Source organism: Rattus norvegicus, chromosome 18 (genome assembly GCF_021556685.1).
Source record: "Rattus norvegicus strain SHRSP/BbbUtx chromosome 18, alternate assembly SHRSP_T2T, whole genome shotgun sequence".
NCBI lineage: Eukaryota > Metazoa > Chordata > Mammalia > Rodentia > Muridae > Rattus > Rattus norvegicus.
The window spans coordinates 49,180,462-49,206,324 of NC_141551.1; the positions used below are offsets into that span (position 1 = coordinate 49,180,462).

Here is a 25,863-nt window from a genome sequence, read left to right on the forward strand (position 1 = left end):
TGAGGCATGGTAGGCTGCTCCTTGAATTCCAGCCTTTCAGAGTAAGGCAGGAAGATCACAAGTCAAAGGTCAACTGGGTTACACAATGGAACAGTGACGCAACAATCAGACAGCAACTTCACTCTTTACCTGTGCATGGCTGACCATCTGAACAGCTAGATAAGATTTACTGTAGATGTACGTTTAACACTTTTAATAAACTAAGTGAGTTTTTACCCATACAAAATAGGTCAATAAAAGTTACATGTTAGAAAGACAAGAGCTATGTAGTCCACTCCTAATGTGGACCAGAGATGCTTAATAACTAAGTCCTATTGCTACTCCATGATGCAGGTAAACTTAGGCCCCAGCTATCGGACTCCCAGTCTACGCTGCCTACTTACACTACTGGTTCTTAACTACGGAGCCTTAGCAGTAAATGGACTATCTTTGTGAAAGTAGATACATATGGGGCTGGAGATGATTAAGTGCACAGACCAAACATCACACAGTGATGATTACGAGCACAGACCAAAGTCTGACTCCCAGTACCCATTCACAAGTGTTGTAACTCCAAAGAGATGGGTTGCTGCTGACCTCCCTGGATACCTGCATTGACATATAGTCAGACACAGACAGACACAGACACAGACACAGACACAGACACAGACACAGACACATAGACACAGACACAGACACAGACACAGACACGCACACAGACACAGACACGCACACACTACACATAACTATAAATAAATAAATATTAAAAAAAAAACACTAGATACACACATTCCCAAACTTTCTTATTACAAAATTTACTATAGGAAACAGTTAATGGCTCTATTTTTTTTTTAATTTCAGTGTTAAAAAAAAAACTATTTGAAAAATATATATTCTTTCATTTCTTTTCAATAGACTACTTATAAAAGTACAATGGCCTTACCATACCCTTATTAAAAATTTATTAGTAAATTGAGATTATACAGTAAATTGAGATTTTTCACATCCCCACAGATTTCTGATTCTCACTAAGCACCCGTGAGTGTCCTCAGACTAAAATGACTGTAGATCCCACTCCCGAGTGGGAGAAGCATGGCTTACCCTTCACCACCTGCTTCGGCTCCTTATCGTACTGCAGGCTCTCCACTTCACTTTCTGTGGCATCGTCCTTGGTTGGAGGTGTCTGGTTTTGAGGTGGGGCAGGGGACACCCTTGGTGATTTTGGCCCAGTGAGTGTCTTCTCCTTTATGGGGGTTAAAACTCTCTTCTGTGAGTGCTCAGGCTCATGTCCATTCTGGGTCTTTAATTCAATTAAAGACTAAAAACAATTTTTAAAAATAAAGTATAATTTGCAAAATACTTTCCTTCATAATTAAGCAAAAAACTTGGCGTTGCTTTTTAGAAAGTACACGCTTCCTTTCCCAGTCTGGATATTCCTAGTCTATTTTTCTTCATAATTTGCAAATTTCCTTAAAGCATCTAGGACCAGAAAAAGGAAGATGAACAGGAAGGAAATACAGTATCCAGAGCTGAGTACCAAAATGCATCCTAATGGCTAACAAGGGTCATCTGAGAAAAGAGGTGAGGCCTGGCATGTTAGAGTTAGGCCCTGGGAACCAAGACAGGGCAATGGTAGCAAGCCTAGACATGGGTGTGACAGTTCCACAGCCTGTCCCTGTCCCACACCCTCCCCACCCAGTCTGCTCTTTCCATGTGTACTTTTTAAACTTTCATTTCAGTTTCCTATCTTTAGTTTATGTGTGTGTGTGATTTTATATATATATAATTATATATACACAGATACATATACATAAATCCTTTAAAAGAACAAGATAACTAACCTGTTAGTGAAGCTAAACATCATCATCATAATAATAATAGGAGGAGGAAGAAAAGGAGGTAGCTGAGGAGGAGGATAGGGAGGAGGCAGAAGAGAGGGATGAGGAGGAGGATGGGGAGGAGACAGAGGATAAGGATGAGGAGGAAGAGGGAAAAGAGAAGGAAGAGGAGAAGGAGAACAAGAAATGGTCAAGGAGAGAAGGAAGTACTAATGCACCAAGAATCATGCTTTAGCTGAGGTAAAAGGTAGCACTGCTGCAGACTCCAAACCGTATGTCCTTTCTCACCAGATGCCTTTTGGCACCATAAACAGCTATGAGTTGGGAGCAGGAAAACACAGTTTCCACCACAGAAGACTGTCCCAAAGGCCAAGGCCCAGTGTACAGTCACAAACTGCAAAGCAGTTAGTGGGCTTTCTGAAACTGTATTCAGAAAAGAGAGATGGTAAAAATGCACAGCACTAGAGAGGAAGAATAAAATACTTGTGTGCCAGGGAATTCTACAAAGAGTCAGCTTTTGTAACCATGAGCATGGGAGAACTGACAAATGGAAGCAGAGTCGCCACCTGCCTGGGAGCCGATGCCTTCTCTCTGCAGAGCCACTGACACTCCCACAGTTGGGGCCAGCTCGACAGGAACAGGAGCGAGCTTCTGCTTGGCTCGGTTTGGAGGGTCAAGGGTAAACGCACCCTCGACTGTGACTGGATGCTGGTTAATCTCTGTGCTGCCCTTCTTCAGTAATCCACTTAGAGGTATTTCTGTACTGCCGAGTGACTGGTCTCCACAGCAGAGATGGATCTACAGGAAAGAAAATCAAAACAAGGCCGTACATTTCCCCCGTTTCCTTTTTTTAAAGATTGGTTGATTGATTATATATGAGTGCTCTACACTGATTGACTGACTGACTGTATATGAATGCTCTACCTGCATGCCAGAAGATGTATCAGAAATCATTACAGATGGCTGTGAGCCACCTTGTGGTTGCTGGGAATTGAACTCAGGACCTCTGGAAGAGCAGCTGGTGCTCTTAACCACCCAGTCATTTCTCCAGCCCACAAACACCCCCCTTTCTTAAATAACAAACTTTATGCTTAGTCTCATCAGTGAGCTGTGCTTATTTTAATATTTAATTAAATTGAATATACTGTTTTGAATATGCAAATTATGCAATAAATTAAGTGCGGATTTAAATAGAAATCAAATACCTCAAGAATTTTTCTTCCATGTCTCATTAATTAAGCACAGTTCTTAGAGTCAGCTAGATTTAGGATTTTTAAAACACAAATAATTTTTGTGTTACTCACTCATTGAACATACTAAATTCTTCATTTTGCTTCCAGATTTTGTTTATAAAAGCCAATGTTAAAGAGTAAAAGGTGAGAGAAAATCACTGGGAAAGAGGCTCTGTTAGTCAGCGACGACCAAGCCAGATCTCAACATTACCAACCCTTAAAGATATTGCACACACACATATAACTCTTTTTTCCTTCACTATGCTCAAGTCTTGGGAGACTACACACTAAAGAACAATAAAAAATCGCGACATTATTTTCCTCTCATATTAGTAGTGACAGAATGACAACAGACATACAAGAACTTTTGAGGCAGTGCCATACTATACATAAAAGGCTGGCCTTGAACTGTATCTCCTGCTTCTGTCTCCTGTATGCTGGGACTATAGATTTATACAGATGTCTGCAACCACAACTGTAATAAAGCTACTGGGGTAACTTCATTTGTGAAACCTTTTCTAGTTCTCGTTGTGTGCTATGTGCACACCTTTGCATGTGTACACAAGTGAAATAGCCAGGAGAGGACCAGGTCCATTTCATCACTTTCTACCACATTCTTTTGAGGCAGGGTCTCTCCCTGAACCTGGAGCTCATGTTCTATGGTAAGGCCAGCAGCCAGCAGGTCCTGGTGATTATCCTGTCTCTACCTCCAATGGTACAATATTTTAAGATGGGAAAACACTAATAGCTGATTACACACACAGGTGCTGATAGCCAAACATGGTCCTCGTGGGTGGTTAGCAAGGTTAATGCTTCTAGCCCAAGCCCTAGGCTGGTATCTTTAGAAAACTAGAAATGAAGTCACTTCTGGCAATAAATATTGCTAACATATGTGCATATATGCAAATGTGAAGTAAGAGAGAGAGTGTGTGTGTGTGTGTGTGTGTGGGTGTGTGTGTGTGTGTGTGTGAGGGTGTGTGTGTGTGTGTGTGTGTGTGAGGGTGTGTGTGTGTGTGTGAGGGTGTGTGTGTGAGGGTGTGTGTGTGTGTGTGTGTGTGTGTGTGTGTCTGTATGTGCACCATGTGACATGTAAGTATAGGAGGACATGGGATCTCCTAGAGCTAGAGCTACAGGCAGCTGTGAGCCTTGTGAACTCCGGTCCTCTGTGAAGGCAGCAAACACTCCTAACCGCTGAGAGCTCTCTAGCTCCCTAACAAAGTGTGCTCATAACTACAGTGTGCGCTAGAAGCTGGTAAGCCAATGCCATGATACAGAATAAAACTGAAAGTACTTTTCCTCAAATTCTAATATTTCATAGTCTCTAGTTTTCTAAATATCTTGGGTTTAGCAGATATTGGGTTAAATATGTTTAAGGGTTAATATCGCTATCATTTAATACCTTATGAGCTATCCAAAGTACAAAGTGTAGTGACAGAGCTTGACTTGTAAATGGCTGTGTAACTATGCACGTTTATCTCAATCCCCTACCTTCCTGCTTATCAACGCCACCTATCAGAGAAGACAGCACACTAACTTCTACTAGTCTCGAGGTCTGTATTAAACAGAATCCAACTGAAACATATTTAGGAAAAACACCTATGGGCAGGTTTTATAAAAATGTAAATTCTGCCATCACGAATCTGATCCGTGTACTGAGAGCTACCTCTTCACTAACAGGACAGACGCCTGCTGAAGGAACAGGCCCCCAGCTGTAAGTACTACCTCACAACTGCAGGCTCATAACTGACAAAGCCCTTCTTAGGAACTGGGTGGTAGGTAATGTGTTAACTCCAGAAATTCTGAAGCAACTGTAAGTCCAATGACTTGGAGATTTTAATACAAAACTAAAAGGGTAAAATCATCTCAACCACAGAAACACAATGCAAGTCAGGACCAAGCTGATTTCTGTGTGATGCCTTGGAAACGTCTCCGGTAGAAAACAGTTCGCAGAGGCGAGGCGCTTACCTGCAGTTTCGAGTGAAGAGCCAGGTACACACGAAGGACCTCCACGCTGCTTCGTATGCGGACAGACGCCCTCTCCGGCTCAAAGTTCGGGTTGATCAAATCACTAAACGGCTCATTTGTAACATCATTTCCCAATAAAGAATAGTAAAAGAAAAACTCAGGCTGCCTTTCTGGAAGCTTCATGGTACATGGAATTAACTAAATATGTAAGAAAAGAGTATTAGAATCTAAGAAACTCCAAAAACATCTTCCTAGAATATCCATTGATTTCAAGTATTAAAATTAAACATACAGGGAAGCCAGGGAAGTGAGAGGCTTCCAGGACTCGATGGGTATGACTTTAGCAGAAATGGACAGCGAAGGGGAGACAGAACCTGTAGAGACCACCTCCAGTAGATAGGCATGCCCTGGTCAAGGGATGGGACCACCTACCCATCTCAAAGTTTTCAGCCTAGAAATGTTCCTGTCCAAAGGAAAGACAGAGACAAAAAATGGAGCAGAGACTGAAGGAAGGGCCATCCAGGGACTGCCCTGCCTGGGGATCCATCCTGTCTGCAGACCCCAAACCTGACACTGTTGCTGTGGCGCTTGCTGAAAGGAACCTCATGTGGCTGGCTGTTCCTAGGGAGGTTCAGCCAGCATCTGACCAATGCAGATGTAGATGCTTGGAGCCAACCATCAGACTGAGCTTGGGGACCCTAGTGGGGGAGCTGGCTGAAGTAACGGGACTTCCTTCATGATGAAAAAAATGATATAAAAATTTGTATTACAGTGGCTTCAGTGACTTTTATATATATTTTATAGCATGTTTAACTTCCAAGTAATTCTTACCACAGGCAGAGAGTCTTTTAGAAAGTCTTTAACAGCCTAGAATTCAGGCACAGGATGCCATTCGGAGCTTTCAAGACTTCAAAAGGGCAGCAGAGTTAACCACACAGCAGTGAACAAGCTGCCCCTCTATGCTCTCTCATAGAAACTCTCCCAGTGGCTGCTTGGCCTCTGCAAAGGGACTTTGGTTTCCCCTCAATGCTCTCCCCTTCCTTTGAGTCAGTGCTGGGAGGAAAGCACTTGTGTCTTGGTTTCATCCGACTAGAAACAATGTAACTAGTGGGCAGTCACAATCGCCTTTCTCCTGTTCCCAGATGCAGAAGATCACACGTCTGCTTCCTGCCGCCATACATGCCACTTGCTGTCATGATGGACTCTACCCCTCTGGGCCTGTTGTACCCAGAGAAAGCCTTTCTTCTGCAGTTGCTTGCCCTGCTTACAGCTTTGTCCCAGCAACAGAGAAGTAACAAATGGACGGACGGGTGGGAGTAGCTCATAAAGCACAGCCGTGTTTACATTGTTCACTGTGTGCGTGAAAGTGATCCTGACTCAGGAGCATGTATCTTCTAGCAGTCATGAACAAAGGCTAACGTTTGCAAGCACACACACAATAAAATATAATCACCAACCCAAATGTTCCTGACATTGCTAACTTCTTCAAACAGTATTTTATTCAAAGAAGCCAATGTGGAATTCCCCTTCATTACTCCTCACAGCGTCACATACACAAGTACAAGCACTGAAATTGGTTTATTCTTTTGTCATCAAGATGTTGAAATCTAGAGAAAAATGCTTACTAGCGTGAAAATATTTCTAAGTATTTTTATACATTTTAAGCCACGTGTATGAGGGGTGCAAGTCCACCTGTGGGTACATACATAAAGTCCACATGTGGGTACATACATGTGAGTACAAGTGCTCATAGAAGACAAATGGGATTTCAAACACTTGATAAAAACCATTAGTCCAAGGGGATGTCTTACCTGTTCCAACTGGGTGGCAAATGCTATGGTCACTGAGAGAGTAAAGGAGTCAGTACAACACTCTGCTGGTCCAATCTGATGGTAGCCTCCCTCCTCATTCAACACTGCCACGATGTCCTTAGGGTCAACTCCTAACAGGCTAGCAGGAACTACGCAGACAAAACACAACCACATCAGACTGCAATCCCCCATATTTTATTATTTTTGGGTAAGGTCTTGTTAATATAGCCCAGTTTGGTCCAGAATTTACTATGTTACCCAGTCTGGCTTGGAACTTACTATGTAACCTAAGCTGGCCTTGAGGACATAATTCTCTTATCTCAACCTCTTACATGCTAGAATTCATGCCTGTGCCACCACCCCTGGCCCACTATATACACTTCAAAATTCGCTATATGGATTTAATTAAGAAGTTGGCCATTTCTATGGACACAGTATTGCAAAAGGTTTCCTTTAATTTTACTCTAGGAAACTTTAACTTTATTTTTCTATACATAAAAAGAATATTCTGAAGTAAAATATTCTTAAAATTACTAAATAGGCCACATAGAAAAGGAATGTATGGCAGGTTTCTTACTGAACTCATGAGCTCTGGAGTGAAGAATATGCCAGACTTTGCTGAGAGAGAACAGTAAGTGAGCAGAGACCAGGCATGTTCCAGACAGACATAGTACACAACAGACCCAGAAGCAAGTTAGAAAGCCAGAGAACTCAGGCCTGAGGAAGCTTCATGGAGCAGCCTTAGGATCCCAAACACTGGGGAGCAAATGGACTCCATGTCCAAGGCCTAGTTTACAGCCAGCCTGGGCAGCTAGAAGACTATTTCAAAACAAACCAACGGCAACACGAGCTGATGACACAGCCCCTCAGTTGGACGTCTACCTAGCAGTTTGAGGCCCAAAACCAAAACCTGAGACAAGAGTGGCAGTTCACCGAGTAAGGACTGACTACAGAAAGAGCCATGGCTGGACAGACCTCACTGAGTTTTCTCAGATAACTTTTATGATTTTGGTATTTAACAATAAAGGAAAACCATGAAAAGGAATTGAGAGGAGACCAAAACAGTCAAGTGAGCATCAGGGTGAGAAGACTAGATAGGTTCAAAGGTTTGCAAACTGATTAGTGATGGAAAAAGAAAAGGACACGCCCAAAGCTAGAACCGTAAGAGTGCTGGAGGAATGCAGCAGAGTGGGCATGCTCAGTGCAGCAAGAGCAAGGACAGACAGCGGGACCGTGCCATGGCTTATGAAAACCTGCATACTCACACCATCAGCAAGCAACCCGTCCTTTAGCGCTTCACAAAGGACTGTGTCACTGTAGCCTGGCTGAGAACGACCTATGGTTGGGAGCGCAGACACACAGGCCGGAGACTGACATCCTGATCCCAGGATCATTTACTACTCCTATCAGAAAACTGTGTGTTCCTCAGTCTCCATTTTCCTTCCACAATGCTTTTCTGTGGTTGCTGAAGATCAAATTAAACTCTGAAAGCAAAGCGCTCAGCATGATATTGGGCACCTTAGCATGGGCAGCCGTTGTGAGAAGGCCCAGCTCAGGAGTTACGAACAGCAACTATAATGGGTTTCTCCAGCTGCTGACTCATAACAACACTCGGATGTTGAAGCAGAAGAACTGCTAAAAGTTTGTGGCCAACCTGGGCTACACATGAATATTATATTGCAAAACTATCTTCAAATAACAAAAGAGAAATAAACAGAAAGCATGAGGTTTTTTATGACAAGGAAACAAGCTGTAAGTATGGAAATAAGGATAAATTTGTGACATAGAAAACAATTAAAGTGTCAATTCAAATACATACTATGCAACATTAAAGACATATGGATGAATGTATACAAATAGGTACATGTATGTTATAGTTCATGTGTGTTTCTTCCAACATTCAGGAGCTGAAACTCCTGAGGGGCAACTGTGATGACTGTTTTGAGATCAGTCTCAGGCTGGACAGATGCTTACGAGCATTGGCTGGTTTTGCACAAGACCTGGGTTCGGTTCTCAGCACCCACATCACAATGTCTGGAACTCCATTTCCAAGGGATCCCATGACCTCTTCTGAAAACTGAGGACACTGTACACGCCTACATGCAGCCAAACACTAATACACAGAAAAATACAATGTTAAAAAAGCAGCAAAGTCTCTAAAGGCAGTGAAGTCCAGACAGCTCCTTTAGAATGGGACTCGCTGTGCTCATTAAGGGGTTTGAGGGAGGGTATGCATTTCTTGCCTGCAGTTTCTGTCATATGAAGAACATCAACAAGACCAGCATCAGATACTGGTGTCTTCTCAGACATCCAAGCCTCCAGACTGTGAGACACTTCTGTTCTTTACACATCACCCATCAGCACAGCCTAAGACTACTTATGTATACAAACATATATTTATGCATGTGCATGTAAACACATGCGCACACATTACATAACTGTCTACAAAATGCATCTGAGAGCAGCAATGAAACAGTAACTGGCATGTTTAACACCCAAGCCTTTACTTCTAGACATTTTTAGTAAAAGGAAGTGGAGGTGCTTAGAGGAATGGCTGAACAAGAGCTGAAAGACAGATAAACAAAACAAAACCAGAACAGCTTCCTGTGCTGAAGCTGTGACTCCAGTGGTATGGCACCTGAGAGGCAAAGCCATAAGATAGCAAGAAGGATCCGTAGCTGTCTCAGTACATCTTCTGCTACGACATTACAATACGTGAGACTAAATACGTTATAAAGAAACTATCTTACAGTTCTCATGGCAGAGAGAACTCATCAACATCCTCTTTTAGTAAGGCTCTTATTAATGGGGACTCTTCAGGTACTGAGGTAGTGCAAGGCGTATGACTTCAAAGATGGCCCCACTCGAATGATCACTCACTCACTCTCCCAGTAACATAAGAATCCACTTGCCCATGAATAGAATTGCTTCGTTCATAAAGGCAGAGCCCTTCAGTCCAGTTAGTTCTCAAAGGTCTCAACTCCAAATTCTCTCAGGCTGAACAGGCAGAGCACAAAGGACACCCAACAGTGAACCTCTTCTAAATTCAACTACATGGGGTACATGGCATCACCCCAACCCAAACCCACTGACTTAACATCCAGTTACTAAAACCCAAACAACGGACAACACAAAAGTGAGATCTTGACCAGAGAGCTGGCTCAGCAGTTAACAGCAATGGCTGCTCTTGCAAAAGAGCAGAGTTCAGTTCCCAGCACCTACATGGTAGCTCACTACTGTAACTCCAGTTCCAGGGATCTAATACCCTCTAACCTCTACCAGCACCAGGCACGCATGGAATACAGACATACATTCAGACACACACACACACACACACATTTGTGCGTGTGTGTGTGTGTGTGCGTGCGTGCGTGCGTGTGTGGTGTATACACTGACGTCTAATACACACTGCACTTCTGGTGAGAATGCATCAATGACGTTTCATCCACTGCACCAACATCAGGGTGCTGAGCTGTGGTGGACAAGTTGCTCCTGTGAATACACACTGAAGGTATGGGAACATTCTGTACTCTCCAATCTCGCTATGACGACAGAGTGTGCTGGTGCATGTCTCTAATCACAGCCCCTGGCATGCAGAGGCAGGCAAGTCTCAGTTATATATATATATATCCAAGTGAACTATACAGTGAGACAGTTCTAAATAAATAAAATTTTTAAAAATGAACTTAGACTTTGTTAAACTCCAGTTAAATAATAAACATATTAATTTGAGGGGTTTCCTATACTAATCCTGGAAAGAAACTTTTTCTAAGTAACAATTTTTAAGATACAAAATTCTCTGTTCTAATATCTATAAAGTTAAGAAAACAAAAGCTTTCCCAAGCTGTAAGATTTGTAAGTGTGCACTAACCTGTGTCAGCAAGTGCCACGCATGTCCATGTGCCCACAATAGTGTCTGGCTGACGACACACTGGTCAATCAGCTTATATCCCTCACACAGCTCCCAGGACATCACCTCCCTAAAGTGAGTGCAGAGGACCATGTGCAACTGAGTCTCTATGAGAAGATGCACAAAACTGCATACACCAGTGCACACCTATAACCCAGACAACCAAGAAGCAGAGGCAGGAGGATAAGGAGGACAAGGCTAGCCTCAGCTACACAGTGCGGTCCAGACCAGCTGGTCTAGTTGAGACCCTTTCTCAAAACAGACAAACAAATCAAAATGACAACAACAAAACCCACCAGAGACAGAGGATGTACAAACCTTTTCCATCCCGAGGTGGGGCTCCTTTTGCTTTAAAACTATCCACCTGTGCCTTTGTATCTGTTTCCAAAGTGATGCTTATCTGTACCTCGGACTTGAATTTGGTGTATTTGTTACTCAGCAACTGGTACCATTTGGGTGCCTAAACAAAGCAGAAAGCACCGTGATGTTTGCAGGGTTAAGTACTCAGAATGCTCTCGGAGGTTTTCACGTTTTCCCTGCAGCCTTCTAGTACTCTTCCCCTTAAGAAAATATAAACCCAGCATATGGTGGCACAGCCTTTAATCCCAGCACTAAGGAGGCAGAGGCAAGCAAATCTCTGAGTTCCAAGTCAAGCTGCCTACACAGTCCAGACATGTCCAAAGACTCCCTGTCTCGGAGTACAACAAAATTCTTTTCACATTTTCTTGATTAGGAAGCCATCAACTACATTTCCCTTCAAGAAATATACTGAAGTGTTCAGACAGTCATCTTTGTTCCCATTCCAACACTTTGTCAAGTAAGTATCATAGGGGAGAAAACAATACATATCGATCTTCAGTCTTGGATACCATGCTATCCATCAATAGCAAAAGCCTGTTGTCATCTGTTCCCCTAACTCCTTTGCTTAGTGCTGCTGTTAGATCTCTTCTTTCTACTCTGCTTTGCTCCTAATAGCTAAGAAAATGAAAATGTTATGACTTACAATACTTCGAGTAGAAATGGCCCCCACAGGCTGATATATTAGTGCTTAGTCACCAAGAGTGGAACTGTTTGAAAGGATTAGAAGGATTAGAAGGCGTGACCTATTGGAGTATGTGTGGCCTTGTTGGGAATAGATGTGACCTTGTTAGAGGAAGTGTGCCACTGGGGATGGGCTTTGAGGTTTCAAAAGCCCATACCAAACACAATCTCACTCTCTCAGCCTGTGAAACAAGAAGCAGCTCTCAACTCCTTCTCCAGCACTGCGCCTGCCATGCCTGCTATCTTACTACCATGCTCCCCAACACAGCGATAATGAACGAAGCCTCTGAAACTGTACACAAGCCACCAACTAAACATCTTCCTTTACAAGAGTTGTCAGAGTCTCTTCACAGCGTTAGGACGGTGACTGGTCACTACTAATACATAGCACTAAATGTTGAGGAAAAGGCTCTGTTCTGCCTCACGAGCCACCTACTGGGCAGATACTGACAGCAAAGGCCTTCTAGAATGTAGCAGACTAAACTACCTGACCCCCAAGACAGCACCCTCAGAATTTCCAGTGCCCAGACCAGAACACATGGCTCAAGCCAGAACAAAGTGTACCACAGGTGCAGGAGCCCGTCAGCAGGGTGCCGTGTCACATCTATGCACACATTTAAGCATACTCACTCAGACACACACAAATAACTCAAAAATAAATAAAAGATGGAAAGGCAAAAAACCAAAGCAATGAAAGAGCTTGAGAAGACACTAATTTTAAAGTTTAACAAGATCTTTTTAGGTAGCTGGCACATGGCTATATATATGTAGCACTTTAAGAAACTGATGCAGGAGTGCTTAGAGTTCAAGTTTAGCCTTGGTCCACATGCTTGTCCTTAAATGAGTTATTGTTGCAAAGTAAACCTTATAATATCATAATGTTATTGTTATGATGATGATAAGAAATATAAGATAATAAAAGCCTGAAAGAGACACATCAATAAAAAGGAAAACTTAAGGCAAACCTGCAATCTCCATTACCTAGGAGGCAAGGCCAGCAGGGGTAACTCAGTGTAACTGTTGCAAAATAAGAAGTAAGGGCCACAGACACAGCTCAGTACAGGATGCGTGTCTAGCACGAAAGACCTAGCTTCAACCCTGAGACCCAGGGCAGGGCCAGAAGCCACAGCAATGAAACCTACTCAGTTTTTCATCAGAACAAAACACAAACACTGTCTATTTTGGCACAATTTTGTCAGTGCTGCTTTTTTTTTTTTTTTTTTTTTGAGGGGGTGGGGAGGTGGGGTTCAAGACAGAGTTTTCTCGGCGTAGCACTGGTTATTCCAGAACTCACTCTGAGGACCATGCTGGCCTCACTCTTACAAACCCACGTGTCTCTGACTCCCAGAGCTGGGATTGCGGGTGCATCACCACGGGCAGGCTTGCTCTCCTGCTCCTCTGAGGAGCGAGTGTGACCACAGGCAGCAAGAGGCTCTCAGACTCACAGGCCCGAGCCAGAGCGCCAGGGTCAGGCTGCTGCCACTCCACACTGTCCCTAAAAAACATTTATTTTGGCTTGGCACCAACTTATAAATGTCAGATTTTAGGGGCTATTTTGGAGAAGGTGAGGTCTTAGTATATATGTAGTCCTGGCTGACCTCAAACTTGTAATCCTACTGCCTCAGTCTCAAAAGTGCTGGAAAGTATCAAGTTTCATGAGGAAGATTAGGGAAAACAGAGTGTCCTGAGTCAGGATTTAGTAGACACAATGAGTAATTCAGCTACAAAGATACCAAACTAGAAAGGAAGGGGACATTGTGATAGCCACAGTAAGAAACAACGGAGGCTTAGATGCAGCAGCGGTGAAAATGCAGGAAAGATCACAAATGGACGAAACCATCTGCACCGATGGCTATGGAGGAGGGAGCAGAAAAGTGTCCAGGAGACCTCTGGATTTAGAACTTGGGAAAACAGAGAGGGGTGAGGAATGTTCACTGAACCAAGGGCACTGAAGGACAGCCTCTAAGAGAAAAGCTCAGCCTGTGCCCTGGGTGGAAGTTACTTATACACAGGTTTGAGCTCCAGAACAAGTTTCTTGGAGAAAACAGCTCAAAAGAACAAGTAAAGGTTGAAGTTTTCAAATCTGACTCAAAAACTAAAGCAAGAGTCTAGACATCATCCTGAGGTCATTGTTGGTAACTGGCTCATATTCTGTCATCCACTATTTATCAGAATAATTAACAAAACCAAAAGGACAATACCTGCTTTGTTTCTTGAGCTGTTCTTAAATCCAAAACAATGTAGCCTACGGTTTCCTTGGCAGAAGTCTGAGGATCCAAGGCAAAGCACTGCAGTTTGATGGGAGTGCGCTGTAACCTGCACAGTGACGTATGTGTGAGAAACAGTGAGGCTCTCCTAGCTTTCTCAAAGCCTAAAGATGACGTTATCCTCCAGAGTACCCATTCACTGGGCCAACTATATCTAGTTCCTATTTTCTAAATGACTCCTTAACTGGCGAAAACTACTATTTTTATCTACTTATCTGTACACCAACTAGGTCAATTCTTCCTACACAGCTGTGATATGTCTGGTCCTGTGCAAGTCAGAAATCATCATGAATGTTTAAAAATGACAAAAAATTATTTTTCTTATACAGTACTATATTAAAAATACATATTTGCTTTCAGCCTTCTTTGTAGCTAAAAAATAAAAAATAAAAGTAAACTTAGCAATTAAATGCCACGAAATCTAAAATGCAGTACTGCAACGCTTGGCAATGCTCTGTGAGACGACAGTGACTCATGCGGAGCTGAATAGCTGCTGGCAGCACTGATCCAACAGAATCTCTAACTCCACTTAGCACAAAATTCACCAAGGAATTCTTAGCCTAAATAACCAAAGGACTGTATCACGTGGTGCTTAGATAGTTACATCTCATAATAAAACTCAGTCTAAACAAATACTCTGAATGCCAGTGAAAAGACAAAACTTTAACATTCATTAAAAGCCCTTCCAATAAGTTCATGTTCTTATCTAGCAATAAAAGCAGTAAGAATTCTTCAATTTTGTTAATTTTCTGTTCTGATCTGACTTAGTACCAAAGCACTTATGTAGGAGTTTTGACGGTGGTAGGTTCCTTTATTTCTTTTCTTTTTTCTGAGACAGGGGTCTATGTAGCCCAAGCTGGCCTTGAACTCCTCCACCTCCAAAGTACTGGGATTAGAGGCAAACCATACTATGCCCAGTTTTTAGAAATATATTTTTAACCATTTAATAAATAAAAGTACTGCTGTTCTTGACTGTTTCTAGTCACAAAATTCATTTAAAAAAATGTACTCTTTAAGTCCAGTTGAGGTGGGAAGCCTCACCCACTGTGGGTGACTCCATTCCCAGGCGGGGTGTTCTAAATGTGTAGCATGAGGAGGGTGAGCTGAGCTCAAGCTTGCATGCATCAGCACACCGCTCGCTGTGTGCTCTCCTCTCGACAGCAGATGTAGGACTGGCTACCACAAGTTCTTGCAACCCTGACTTCCCTACAAGGACATCAGTAGCCTGAATTGTGGGCTAATCACCCTTTCTCCCTTTAAGTTGCTTTCATGAGGGTGCTTTATCACAACATAAAATGAAACTAAGAGACCCTGTCTCAAGAGCGAAAATGCAAAAACACACTCAACAAATATGACTACCACCATAATCAGTAAGTTATAAAGCATAAAAAGCTGTAAGGAGGGGCTGAGGATTTAGCTCAGTGGTAGAGCGCTTACCTAGGAAGCGCAAGGCCCTGGGTTCGGTCCCCAGCTCCAAAAAAAAGAACCAAAAAAAAAAAAAAAAAAAAAAAAAAAAAGCTGTAAGGAAGGACAGAGACGCAGACATAGTCGAGAACAGCCTCACCTGTGCTGATGAAGGACTTTCCTGTCGATCTCCCAGGCTAACTCAGTAGCAAATTCTGGCTGGTCAGTATGGTCGACAGGATCAGTGGCCAACTGCTCCCCATCAAACTTTGCTTCCACCACAAGCATATGCTTTGGACGTTTGGGGAAATGGCGACCTAAAGAAAGAATACACGCACAAACCAGAAATCAAATAGGATCACTTAGTGCATGCCTTAAGTATTGATGTGTGCCCAGGTGGCTGAGCGAGGCGTGCTGCACAAACTATCTCACAAGTGCATCTGCACTTACGTTCATAAACTAGAGGCTGTAACTTGGCAATTACTGCCTGTCCAGCACTAATGTGACTGCAAATCACTGCAGATCCTGTTCAGATATAGATTCAGGCTCAGCAGGTCTAGGTTGCCCTGAGAGCCTGCATTTCTAACAGGTTATCTATCGGACCCGACAGCATGAGTGCCACCACTCACTTGCTCACAGAAAAGTACATTAAAAGGAAGATAAATGAATGGTAAAAATAAGTGGCTTCAGAAAGAATAAAACATATACTTCTCCTAAAAAGAAAACCAAGAGCCTATGAGAAAGACAATCTCAAAACTGGAAGAAAGTAAACAGCAAGTAAGAACCCCTAACCATCTTGCACTGAGGCAATCAGTTTGGCTTTCACTCTGCTGAGGGGATCATAGAGAAGAGAATTTTAACCACTGTTAAGTACACAACACACACACACACACACACACACACACACACACACACACACACACACACACACACCGTTCTTGGTTAGGAATTAAATGGGTAGAAAAGACCAAATTTGTTGAGATGGTGGTGCACATTGATAAGCCCAACGCTTGCGAAGTGGTAGCCAAGAGCCTGGATGACGAGAGCCCAAAACCAACCCTAACCACCGTCCGTCAGCAGAAGAGGCTGGAAAGGAACTGCACCGTGTGAAAAGCACTGCAACAGGACACACACTGCGCCACTGCTGTGACCCAAAAGACAACCACCCTGTGACAAACTTCCCATCAAAGAGAAAGTAAAACTGGGGTGCCCAGGTAAGGGACAAAATATTACCAAAAGATTGTCCAGGGAGGACTCCATGAACACCACCCAAACCAAGAGAGGCAACCATTGTAGCATTCAGTTCACCTTGAGAATTTCAACAATCAGTCACAAAATAAATGCTCTGGTTTTAAAGAAAGAAAAGGCCTCTAATCGCAACCTTAAGAATGTCAGGTGAGGGACTAGAGAGCCGTTTAGAAGAGGCTTGCTGTGCAATCGTGAGGACTGGAGTTTGGAGTAGCAAGCCAGGCATCCTGTGATGTAACTGCAGCTCCCAGGGCATCATCTGTGAGACACCAGGATCACTGTGGTAGGTTGGCTCCCAGCTTCAGGGGGAACAGGCAGAGTGGCTGAGGAGGTGACCAAAGCTGGCATCTGGTCTCTCAAGCCATGGACATGTGCATACACTCACACAGACACACAACTAAATAAATCAATCTGAAAAACGTCCCTTAACAATGTCAGCCTGAGGCTCTTTAAACTCTGTGCTGGTTAATTTTTTGTTTGGTTAGTTGTTCTTGTTTTTTTTGTTGTTGTTGTATTTTGCCACTTGGGGAAGCTGGAGTCATCTAGGATGAGGGGCCGTCACTGGAGGAAATGCCTCCCTCTGATTGGCTTGTAGGTAAGTAAGTCTGTGGGTCATTTACTGATTAATGATAGTTGTGGGCTATACCACCCCTGGGCAGGCGGTCTGTATAGTGTAAAGGAAAGCAGGCTGAGGAAGCCATGGAAAGCAAACCAGTAAGCATAATCGGCCCTCCGTGGACAGCTTCCCTCCGTGGACAGCTTCAGTACCTGCTCTGACTTCCCCCGGTGCTGATCCGTAATTGGGATATAGGATGTGATAACCCTTCCCTCCCCGGGCTGCCTTGTCTTTATCACAGGTCCTTTAATAAGGGACATTTCTAGAAATGTAGTTAAGAAATGACAAGTAGCTCAATGTGAGCAGAGTCCTGGGGACATATGAAACCTAAGGGGGGGGGGGGGGGCAGGAGTTCTTAACAGGCTAAGAGTGTAGAACTCTGAAAAAATGAAGACAGTATCTATGGATCAGAAAGATCACTGCCAGGTAGTCCAGGGCAGCAGCTATTTCTGGAAAGGAAGGAAATGATAGGAAGACAGACAGAGATCATTACTGCAGGTCAGGTGACAGTGAAGGTTTGAACCCAGGCACGCAGTGGAGACCGTGTGTGTAATGCGACCATTTGGGAGACGGGGATGGAAGGCGGAATAGAGAATGGTGAGGAATCCTAGGTGCCCAGGTTGATGTAAACACTGCCAGAGCTGGGGAGAGGACGGCATGCCAGTTTTAGGTGTGTTTGTACTAACAACCTAACCAAAATCCCTGATTCCTGGTTCTATTTCCTGAATATAACTCTTAAACCAAACACCAGTAAAGTTCATTTTTCTAAGTAGGACTATAGGCACAAATGCTTTTCTTAGAATAACACCCTCCTTGGCTTCCAAGGTCCTCCAAAGTCGATTCACTCTGGTTCTTTCTGACCAAGTACAATATTCCCAAATATTGTACCTTCCTCTTGTGCCTTCCTTCCACTCCAATTATTCTGGCTTCTCTGGTCACCAGAAATGACTTTCTTCTACCCTTGTCTGTCTAGTGCTCAAGAAAGAAGCTACTTCAATCACTACTCCTACTGCCAAACCCACGTTTATGGTCTACATCACACAGTTATTATAGTGTAGCCTAACATATAGTGTCTTACACCATAATTTGTTTATCCCAAGTAAACAGACCCCAGTATCTAGGAAGGCAGGAAATCACATTTTTTTCCATAGAGAAGGGCCCAGTTCTAAATTTAACAGCCTCTATCAACCAATTAGAAGATTATTTGAGTCTTGTGGGGTTTGGTTTATTTGGGAGTTTTTTTATTTGTTTGTTCAGTGGGGTGCAGCAAATCATTAGTAGACCAGGTTGGCCTTGACCTCACAGGGATTAGCCTTCTCTCAGCCACTCAAGTGCTGGGATTAAAGGCCTGAGCTACCACTTCCTGCACAATCCTGTGTTTTTAAGCAATAAAGAAACAATTATTATTGTCCCTATTGTTTAATAGCCTCTGGTCAATTTCTTATTCCAAAACTCAGAAGCTATTTTTACACTGTATTTCTTTTTTCCCTTTTCTCAAACAGGATCAGACTTCTCCCAAGGGGAGAAGGGCTGAACCAACACCCGTGGTTTAAACTCTCATAACTGACAACCTGCTCTAGTTTACGAAACAACCTCACTTGGTCCCCACTCAGCTAACGACGATGAATCGAAGCAACATTTGCTGAATGAAGCTGAGAGCAAAGCATGTCTTTTTTCCCACATCTTCAGTGCTTTATGCGGCTCAACAGACCATCTGAAAAGCCTCTGTCATCTGACCCATTCCTAATTAGCTTCAAGATCCACATAACTGCCAACTCCTCAGGAAAGCATTCCCCAAAAAGGGTGGTCATCCCAGCATGACCCACTGCCCACTTTACTTACTCTCTAAGCTTCCAGACCTAGAGTCATCTGCATTGCCAGCACAGCACCTGACGTTCAGTAAGTCCCCGATAAACTCACTCAACAAACATGCAAGGATCATTTAACACCCCAACCACGGTAGTCCCCTAGGTAGGCCATCAAGACATGTGAAGGGAACAGTCTCGGCAATACATCTGAAATGGTACAAAGCCTGTATTAAAGTCAATGGCAAAGTTCTTACAAATGGTATTAGCGGGGACTGCTGAACAGAAGGTGCTTTGCAGGCACTTTTAGCTCATATATAAAAGCCATCGACAGGCTGCTTCTGATGGAAATCGTTTTTTCTACATTCTCTGGGGCTACGGCTAGTCACGCTAAATATCACTTATCCCTAATAGCACTCACGCTCCCCGGAGAGATGTTTAAATCAATTGCCTAACAGACCTCGCTCCATGCAACTGAACAAGTCTTCGGGGACCACAAAGGCAGAGATGACAGGGTTCGTAAGGTTAACAAAGCCTCGGTCACACATTACTCTGCTGAGGTTCGGGAAGCAGCAGTTGCAAAAAACCCGAGGCCGCTCACCTTCGAGGATGGATACGACGATGAGCAGCTGGTCGGACTTGGGGACCATGGTCGTGGCGGCGGGGTCTGCAGGAAAGAGGCCGAGTGAGGGGCGCAGGCCGGCCCCGCTCCCCAGGCCGCCGCCCAGGCCCTAACCCAGCCCCGACTCGATGAAGGCTGCTCCGCTGCCTGGCCCTGCTCCCCAACAAGCCCGCCGCCCCGGCACCTTTTGCCGCCTGCTAAGCCGCTATTCAAACGCCCGGGCAGCCGCAGCGGACGCCGCCGCGCCCCGCTTCCGCCTAGCAACCAGGCCCGCGGGCCGAGAGCCCGGGGGAGGTTGGAGGACAAAGGGCGATAGAGACCAGGGCGGTCGAGGATAGAACGCCCATCAGCCGGCTTCACCTCCCGCCCTTTGACGCTCTTTCCAAGAGCCCTGGGAAAACACGACAGCATTAGCCCGCAGCGCCGCCTGCTGGTCGCATGCGGAAAGGCAGGAGACTTGAACCATCACTATCCTCCCGCCCCCGTCTCAGGCTGCGCAAGCGCACCGTAGCTCTAAACGCTTCCCGGTTCTGTGTAGTTTTTCTCTTTAAATGAGTAGGAGGGCAGTGTGTTTTGAGGGTTTTGCTCGGCGGTAATCTGAGAAATAAAGCAATAGCGTTTTTAATGCTAGTTCTCAGGCATCTGAGACCGAACGTATTGTCACGAAAAAAAATAATGGCCTGAGTGTGAACCGCTCATGCTCATCACTTCAACTGTTGGTCCTATGAAAACAAGTAGCGTCAATGCGGTAGTTACTGTAACTGCTGGCGCTGACGTAATCTCTCCCAGATTAAGCAATACTTTAGAAACGTCTCTAAAAAGAGGGGGAGAGAGGAAAAACACATTGTCACGTGGGCGAGAATATTTAAAGGAGTAGGTTCTATGCAGACATAGTAAATTTGCAAATCAAGGCCAAAAGTTAACGAGTGGAAAGTGCCGTGAACCCACATTTCCCCTTCCGATTTCAAACTTTGGGGGAGGGGGGAGATAACATGGATTTTGAAGATTATCTAACTAAAAAGCGAATCGGTTGGAGCCGTCGTGGACACTGTTAGCGTTAAAATTTGCAAGAATTCCGCCCGGAAAGTCAAAAGTAACAGATAATACGGCAAAAAATAAACTAGCTGAAGTGAGGTCTCAGGAGGTAGAGGACTAAGTGTGCTAACACTTGCTGCTTTCTTGCTCTGTAAACCTAGAAGATGTTTTGAGTGCAATAATAATTCGATCTCTGAGCCCTGCTGCTGTCTTCTACACTGTTCTTTCTCTTCTTTGTCTCCAAAAGAAAAGGATATGGAGACTGAGCTAGATTACCTGTAAAGCCCTTCAGGGATCCGGAGAGTTTTACCTGAAATGTGGTATTCATATAAAGCTAAAATGACGTTCAGTTTTGTGTGCGTTGTTGAGCGCTGTGCTCTTTTGTGGTGGATATCTAAAAGTAAGAAGAATCACAGCTGGCTTATGTGAAAAGCAGTTTTTTGTTTTTTGTTTTTTGTTTTTTTTTTTACCAAGGTGTTATATTAAATGCTAGTTACTTTTACATGAATACTTTTACATGATAATTCTTTTACATGAATAATCTCATGACTTAATCGCTATAAAAACTGACCTTCTATAATTTATAGTTTTTATTTAAAACATACACTTATTTTCCTTGAGGATTTCCATCAAGGCTGAAAACCCAGATTAGATTATCACTACATTCCAGAAAATAGTCACACCACTAAAAAAAAAATCTGTAGGGGGCTGGGGATTTAGCTCAGTGGTAGAGTGCTTACCTAGGAAGCACAAGGCCCTGGGTTCGGTCCCCAGCTCCGAAAAAAAAAAAAAAAAAAAAACCAAAAAAAAAAAAAAAAAAAATCTGTAACATTAATCAAATGAAGTAAGATGAGGGGTGGGAGGACGTGGAGAGATAGTGTCAAAGTTAATAGTACTTGATGCTCTTCCACAGGGCTTGAGTTCAGTTCCTGACACCCAGGCAGGCAACTCCCAATTATCTGTAATTCCAGAGCTATGGAATTGCAACGACCTCTCTGACTTCCAAGAGCACACGAATACACACACACACACACACACACACACACACACACACACACACAGTTTTTCTTGTAGTAAAATTTTTTGATATATCTCTCGTTTCCAAACTCTGTGTGTGTGTGTGTGTGTGTTTGTGTCTGTGTGTGTGTGTGTGTGTGGTGGGGCACACTTACAGGTCAGAGGACAACTTCTGGAAGTCAGTTCTCTCTTACTATGTGGGATCCTAGGGATCAGACTCAGGTCGCCAAGCGTGACCTGGCAGCAGGTGCCTTTACTTGCCCTGCCATTGCAGTAGCGTTTCAGCTCTCTGCATCAGGATCTCCTCTCTAAATGTCGTTGTTTGTAAAGTCCCCTCCCTGGAGCTGCCGAAAAGTTGCCAGCATCATTTGCGTGGTACCTTTATTTTCACAGACTGCACACAGTTAATGACATGGAAGTTGCCGTCTACAAATGGACCGTAATATTCCATCATCATCTAAGTCCGCAGTTCCGTAATCTAATTCCCTTCTTGGTGTCTAAACAACAAGAGGCTTTGGTTCTAGCATAAAGCATCACATATTAGGTTAAGTCCATGAGAGGAAATTTTATTACAGGCTTATGAAGTACCAATTACTGCATCCGAATACATAAAAAACTGTTTATAGCATATGTAAATTGTATCTGTTAAACAATGGAAGGTTCATCGCACTATGAGCATACAAAGCGTGCAAATTCAAACTGACAGTCACTGAATTCACTAACCTGCCGGCCTACTAGCTTTCTATTTCTATAAATTTCTGCAATCGAAAGGGCATCGGTTTATAGCAAGCTCCTTTTTTCTATATCTATTTCATATTCTGGATAAATCCTGATGTGTAGTATTTTTATGCTTTATTTTCAACAACTTCTAGGGAGAAGAAATTAGAAATTATATTAGTATTTCCTGTCTTCACACCATCTCCGTATATATAAACAGGCCCATATATATACTATATGTATATATGTATATATATGTTATATAATATATATAATATTAATAAAACTAAGCCAAGCTCCCTGGACTAATAAAATTAACACACTTATTGACTAGCTGTTGTTTGTAAAAATGTGATACCAAAAACTGACTTTTGAGAACTGCTTAGAAAATCAGCCTCCATTTGGAAGAAGGATTTGGAAGAGCTGGGTGTGGAGGGATAAACCCTTGTAATATCAGTACTCAAGAGGCTGAAGCAGGGGGATTCCTGTAAATTTTGGGCCAACCTGGGCTATCGAGGGAGACCCTGCCTCTAAATCAGAAAGACAACTGCTCTGAGGCTCAGGCCTACCACTGAAGAGAGGAGAGAAAGAGAGCGAGAGCTGAAGAGTAAAGTGTTGTGACAGGACATGACAGCTGGTGTGATGTGGCCATTGGACTTACTGCAGTTATAGTGACACGCACTGGACTTCCACCTGGTCAAGGCAAGATCAGCCAGCATTCCAGCAGGCAACACTAACTAGACTCAGTGGTTTACAGGAGAGAGACAGACAGACAGACAGACAGACAGACAGACAGACAGACAGACAAAAGAAAGGAGGGGACTGGAAGGTAGGGAGGCAGATGTGTTGGAGGGTGTTGGAGGCAGTGAGAAAGAGTTCGGAGTGAAAGCAAATACATCGTTTATATGTGTAAAATTGTCAAAAAATAACAGCATTCAAGAAAGAAAGAGGGAGAAAGGAGAGGAGAGGGAAAGTAGGGAGGGAAGGGAAGGGAGGAGAAAAAAAACACTTAATTTGTGGCAAGGTTCCTCTATAAATAAGTGTGACAATTAAATATGGTATCTTTAAATTCTTGAGAAAGGGCCACTAATACCCATTTGAGACTGTAGAGCTCTAAACTCAGAAAGTCAGGTGTCAGGAATGCCTGAGCTCCAAGTCACATGACTTTCAGTCTTCATGACTCTCCCAAGTAATTCTGGTCTGAGCCTCAGTTCTTCCATTCACAAAGTAAGTTTAACTTGTTTTTGGTTTTGGAGACACTGTTTCTCTATGTAGCCAAGTCTGTCACTTGACTTGTAGTCCACAGAGACCCACCTGTCTCTGCCTACACATCGCTGGGATCAAAGGCATTTGCCATCACGCCCAGCTTAGGGTAATTGTACTTTTTTATTTTTCGCCTATGCATGAGTGTGTGGTATGTGTCGGTGTATGCGTATCCACATATGTTGGGACACATGTATCCACGTGCAAATGGGCTTGTTTCTGTGAATTGGCTCCACAAATAGGCAGCTTGCTAAATTGCTGGCCACTTTATTTATGGATCCAGGGTCTCTTACTGACCCTGAGCTCCCCAATTCTGGCTAGTCTAACCTGCCTGGCTTTTAGGTGTGTTCTGGAACTCTACACGTCAGTCCTCTTAGGGTCAGCAAGCTCTTCATCCACAGGGCCAGCTGCCTAAAGCTCACAAGATTTTTACGAGGATTAAACAGCATCCTTTCTGGGAGAAGCCCAGGCATAATTAAAATCTCCGAGTGTGACAGGATTTCGTTTCAATATTAAAAGATCATTTGTTATAGCATTATCTTCGGAGTTATCTCTCTTTCCAGGTCTGCAAAGATAACCAAATTCTTTCTATTCTTTCAACTCGGCCTAGACCTGTGTTCTTGGAGGGAATGTCCCCTCAATAGTCTTACTGTCTGGCTTTTATGAAGCCAGAATATCTCAGTAGGTCAAAGCTGGAAATGAGTGGCAACTCGGCCGGTCCCACCGGAGGGCTGGACATCATCACAGCTGTGCAGAAGGTGGCTCTTCCCCTGCTGATTGTTGGCACAACGGTTGTTTATCACAACCTTCCAGTCTTCACAGGAAGCGGAAATTAGAGATTCCTCTGTCAAACCATCCAAATTTTAAATGCCGGGGATGAGTTGCCGTGTAAAACAGCAGCAGCAACAACAGAATGTTTGCCACTACAGGCTAATTACCTCTAGCCCAAATTTGCCCAAGTGCTTATCACGATTAGCGCCCCCAGCCGGCAAAGAGAAGTGTAATCAGGAAGAGATTGCCTAGAACTGGGAGGAAGCAAAGGGCGGGGTGAGTGTGGCCTGAGATTAACAGTCTACTCCCAGGCAGAACCCCAGGGAGCAGCGCAAAAGAAGGCCGCGGATCTTTGCCTCAGTTTCACAAGCTTATGGTTTGAGTCAGGATTAACAAATGCACACTAGATTTACAGGAACCGAGCAAGTTTCAGATGATTCCCATCTCCTTAGTGACCAGCAAGGCAAAACCTGGCGAGACTTCTCCCACCAGTACTTGGACTTCCCCCAGTACTTGCTCTGGGACGTTCTCAGCGTATCACAGTGTATTCATGGTAAACTCTGTTTCAAGGGCCAGGGCGAAAAGCCAGTGACGGCAGGGACCAACTTCCAGTTTAAGTGGAGTTTGGGTTGAACCTAAGGGCTGAAGAAAAGCAACAGTTTTATTTGTTGTCCTCGTGGTATTTGCTTTGTCCGTAATGTTGGGCGTGGTGAATGGGCTCTGAAACATCCTGTTTGTCACAGTAGTTCTTTCAAGGGCAGGAGTGGAATGGAGGGTAAGGTCATGTCTTACTCTGCAGAAGAAGGCAGAGCTAGGGAAAGTTCTGGAACTGTGAAAAAGGGATAGAAAATACAACTTCCCAGCTTAGGGATGCTGCTCAGTTTTGAAGAATACATGTCAAGCATTCAGGCAGCTCTAGGTTCTGTCCTTATCAATGAATAACAAAGGGAACTGGAGTTGCAGCCCCCTGGAGGTAGAGGCAGGAAGATTAGAAGTTCTAAGGCCAGTAATGAAGTGAGTTTGAGCCAGCTTGGGACACGTGAAATTCTATTTCCAAAAGAAAAAAAAAAAAAAAAAAAAAAAGCAATGAAGGAAAGCAAGGAAAGGGGGGCATGTTAAGGAGATGTTACGGTTATGAATCTTAAGGCAAATATCTAATATGGATGAGTGTAGGGGTCCCGACCTCCAGGTTGAAAACTGCTGCTTTAATCCATCCCAGTACATAAAGGCAATTGTCATGCCAGCCTGATGGCCTAAGCTCATCCCAGAAACCACATAAATATGGATGCAGAGAACCAGCGCATGAAATTGTCCTCTGACTT

General features: G+C 43.7%; 1 protein-coding gene across 11 annotated transcripts in view; it reads right to left on the minus strand.

Annotated features, from left to right (window-relative positions):
• The window catches only part of Cep120 (centrosomal protein 120), a 61,778-nt gene extending 41,724 nt beyond the window's left edge, over nucleotides 1–20,054 (minus strand). For 2 of the 11 annotated variants that reach the window (XR_015642263.1, XR_015642265.1), the window contains exons 1-9: nucleotides 19,923–20,010; nucleotides 19,718–19,783; nucleotides 15,608–15,764; nucleotides 13,978–14,092; nucleotides 11,054–11,195; nucleotides 6,826–6,974; nucleotides 5,015–5,212; nucleotides 2,388–2,615; nucleotides 1,081–1,297 (exon numbers count right to left, since the gene is read on the minus strand). Coding sequence is in view for 7 of the 11 variants with exons in the window: in NM_001191697.2 (NP_001178626.1) it covers nucleotides 1,081–1,297; nucleotides 2,388–2,615; nucleotides 5,015–5,212; nucleotides 6,826–6,974; nucleotides 11,054–11,195; nucleotides 13,978–14,092; nucleotides 15,608–15,764; nucleotides 19,718–19,766 (1,255 nt within the window). In the remaining 4 variants the exon portion in view is untranslated. 11 annotated transcript variants of the gene reach the window in all.
• Nucleotides 20,055–25,863: the final 5,809 nt, after the last annotated feature.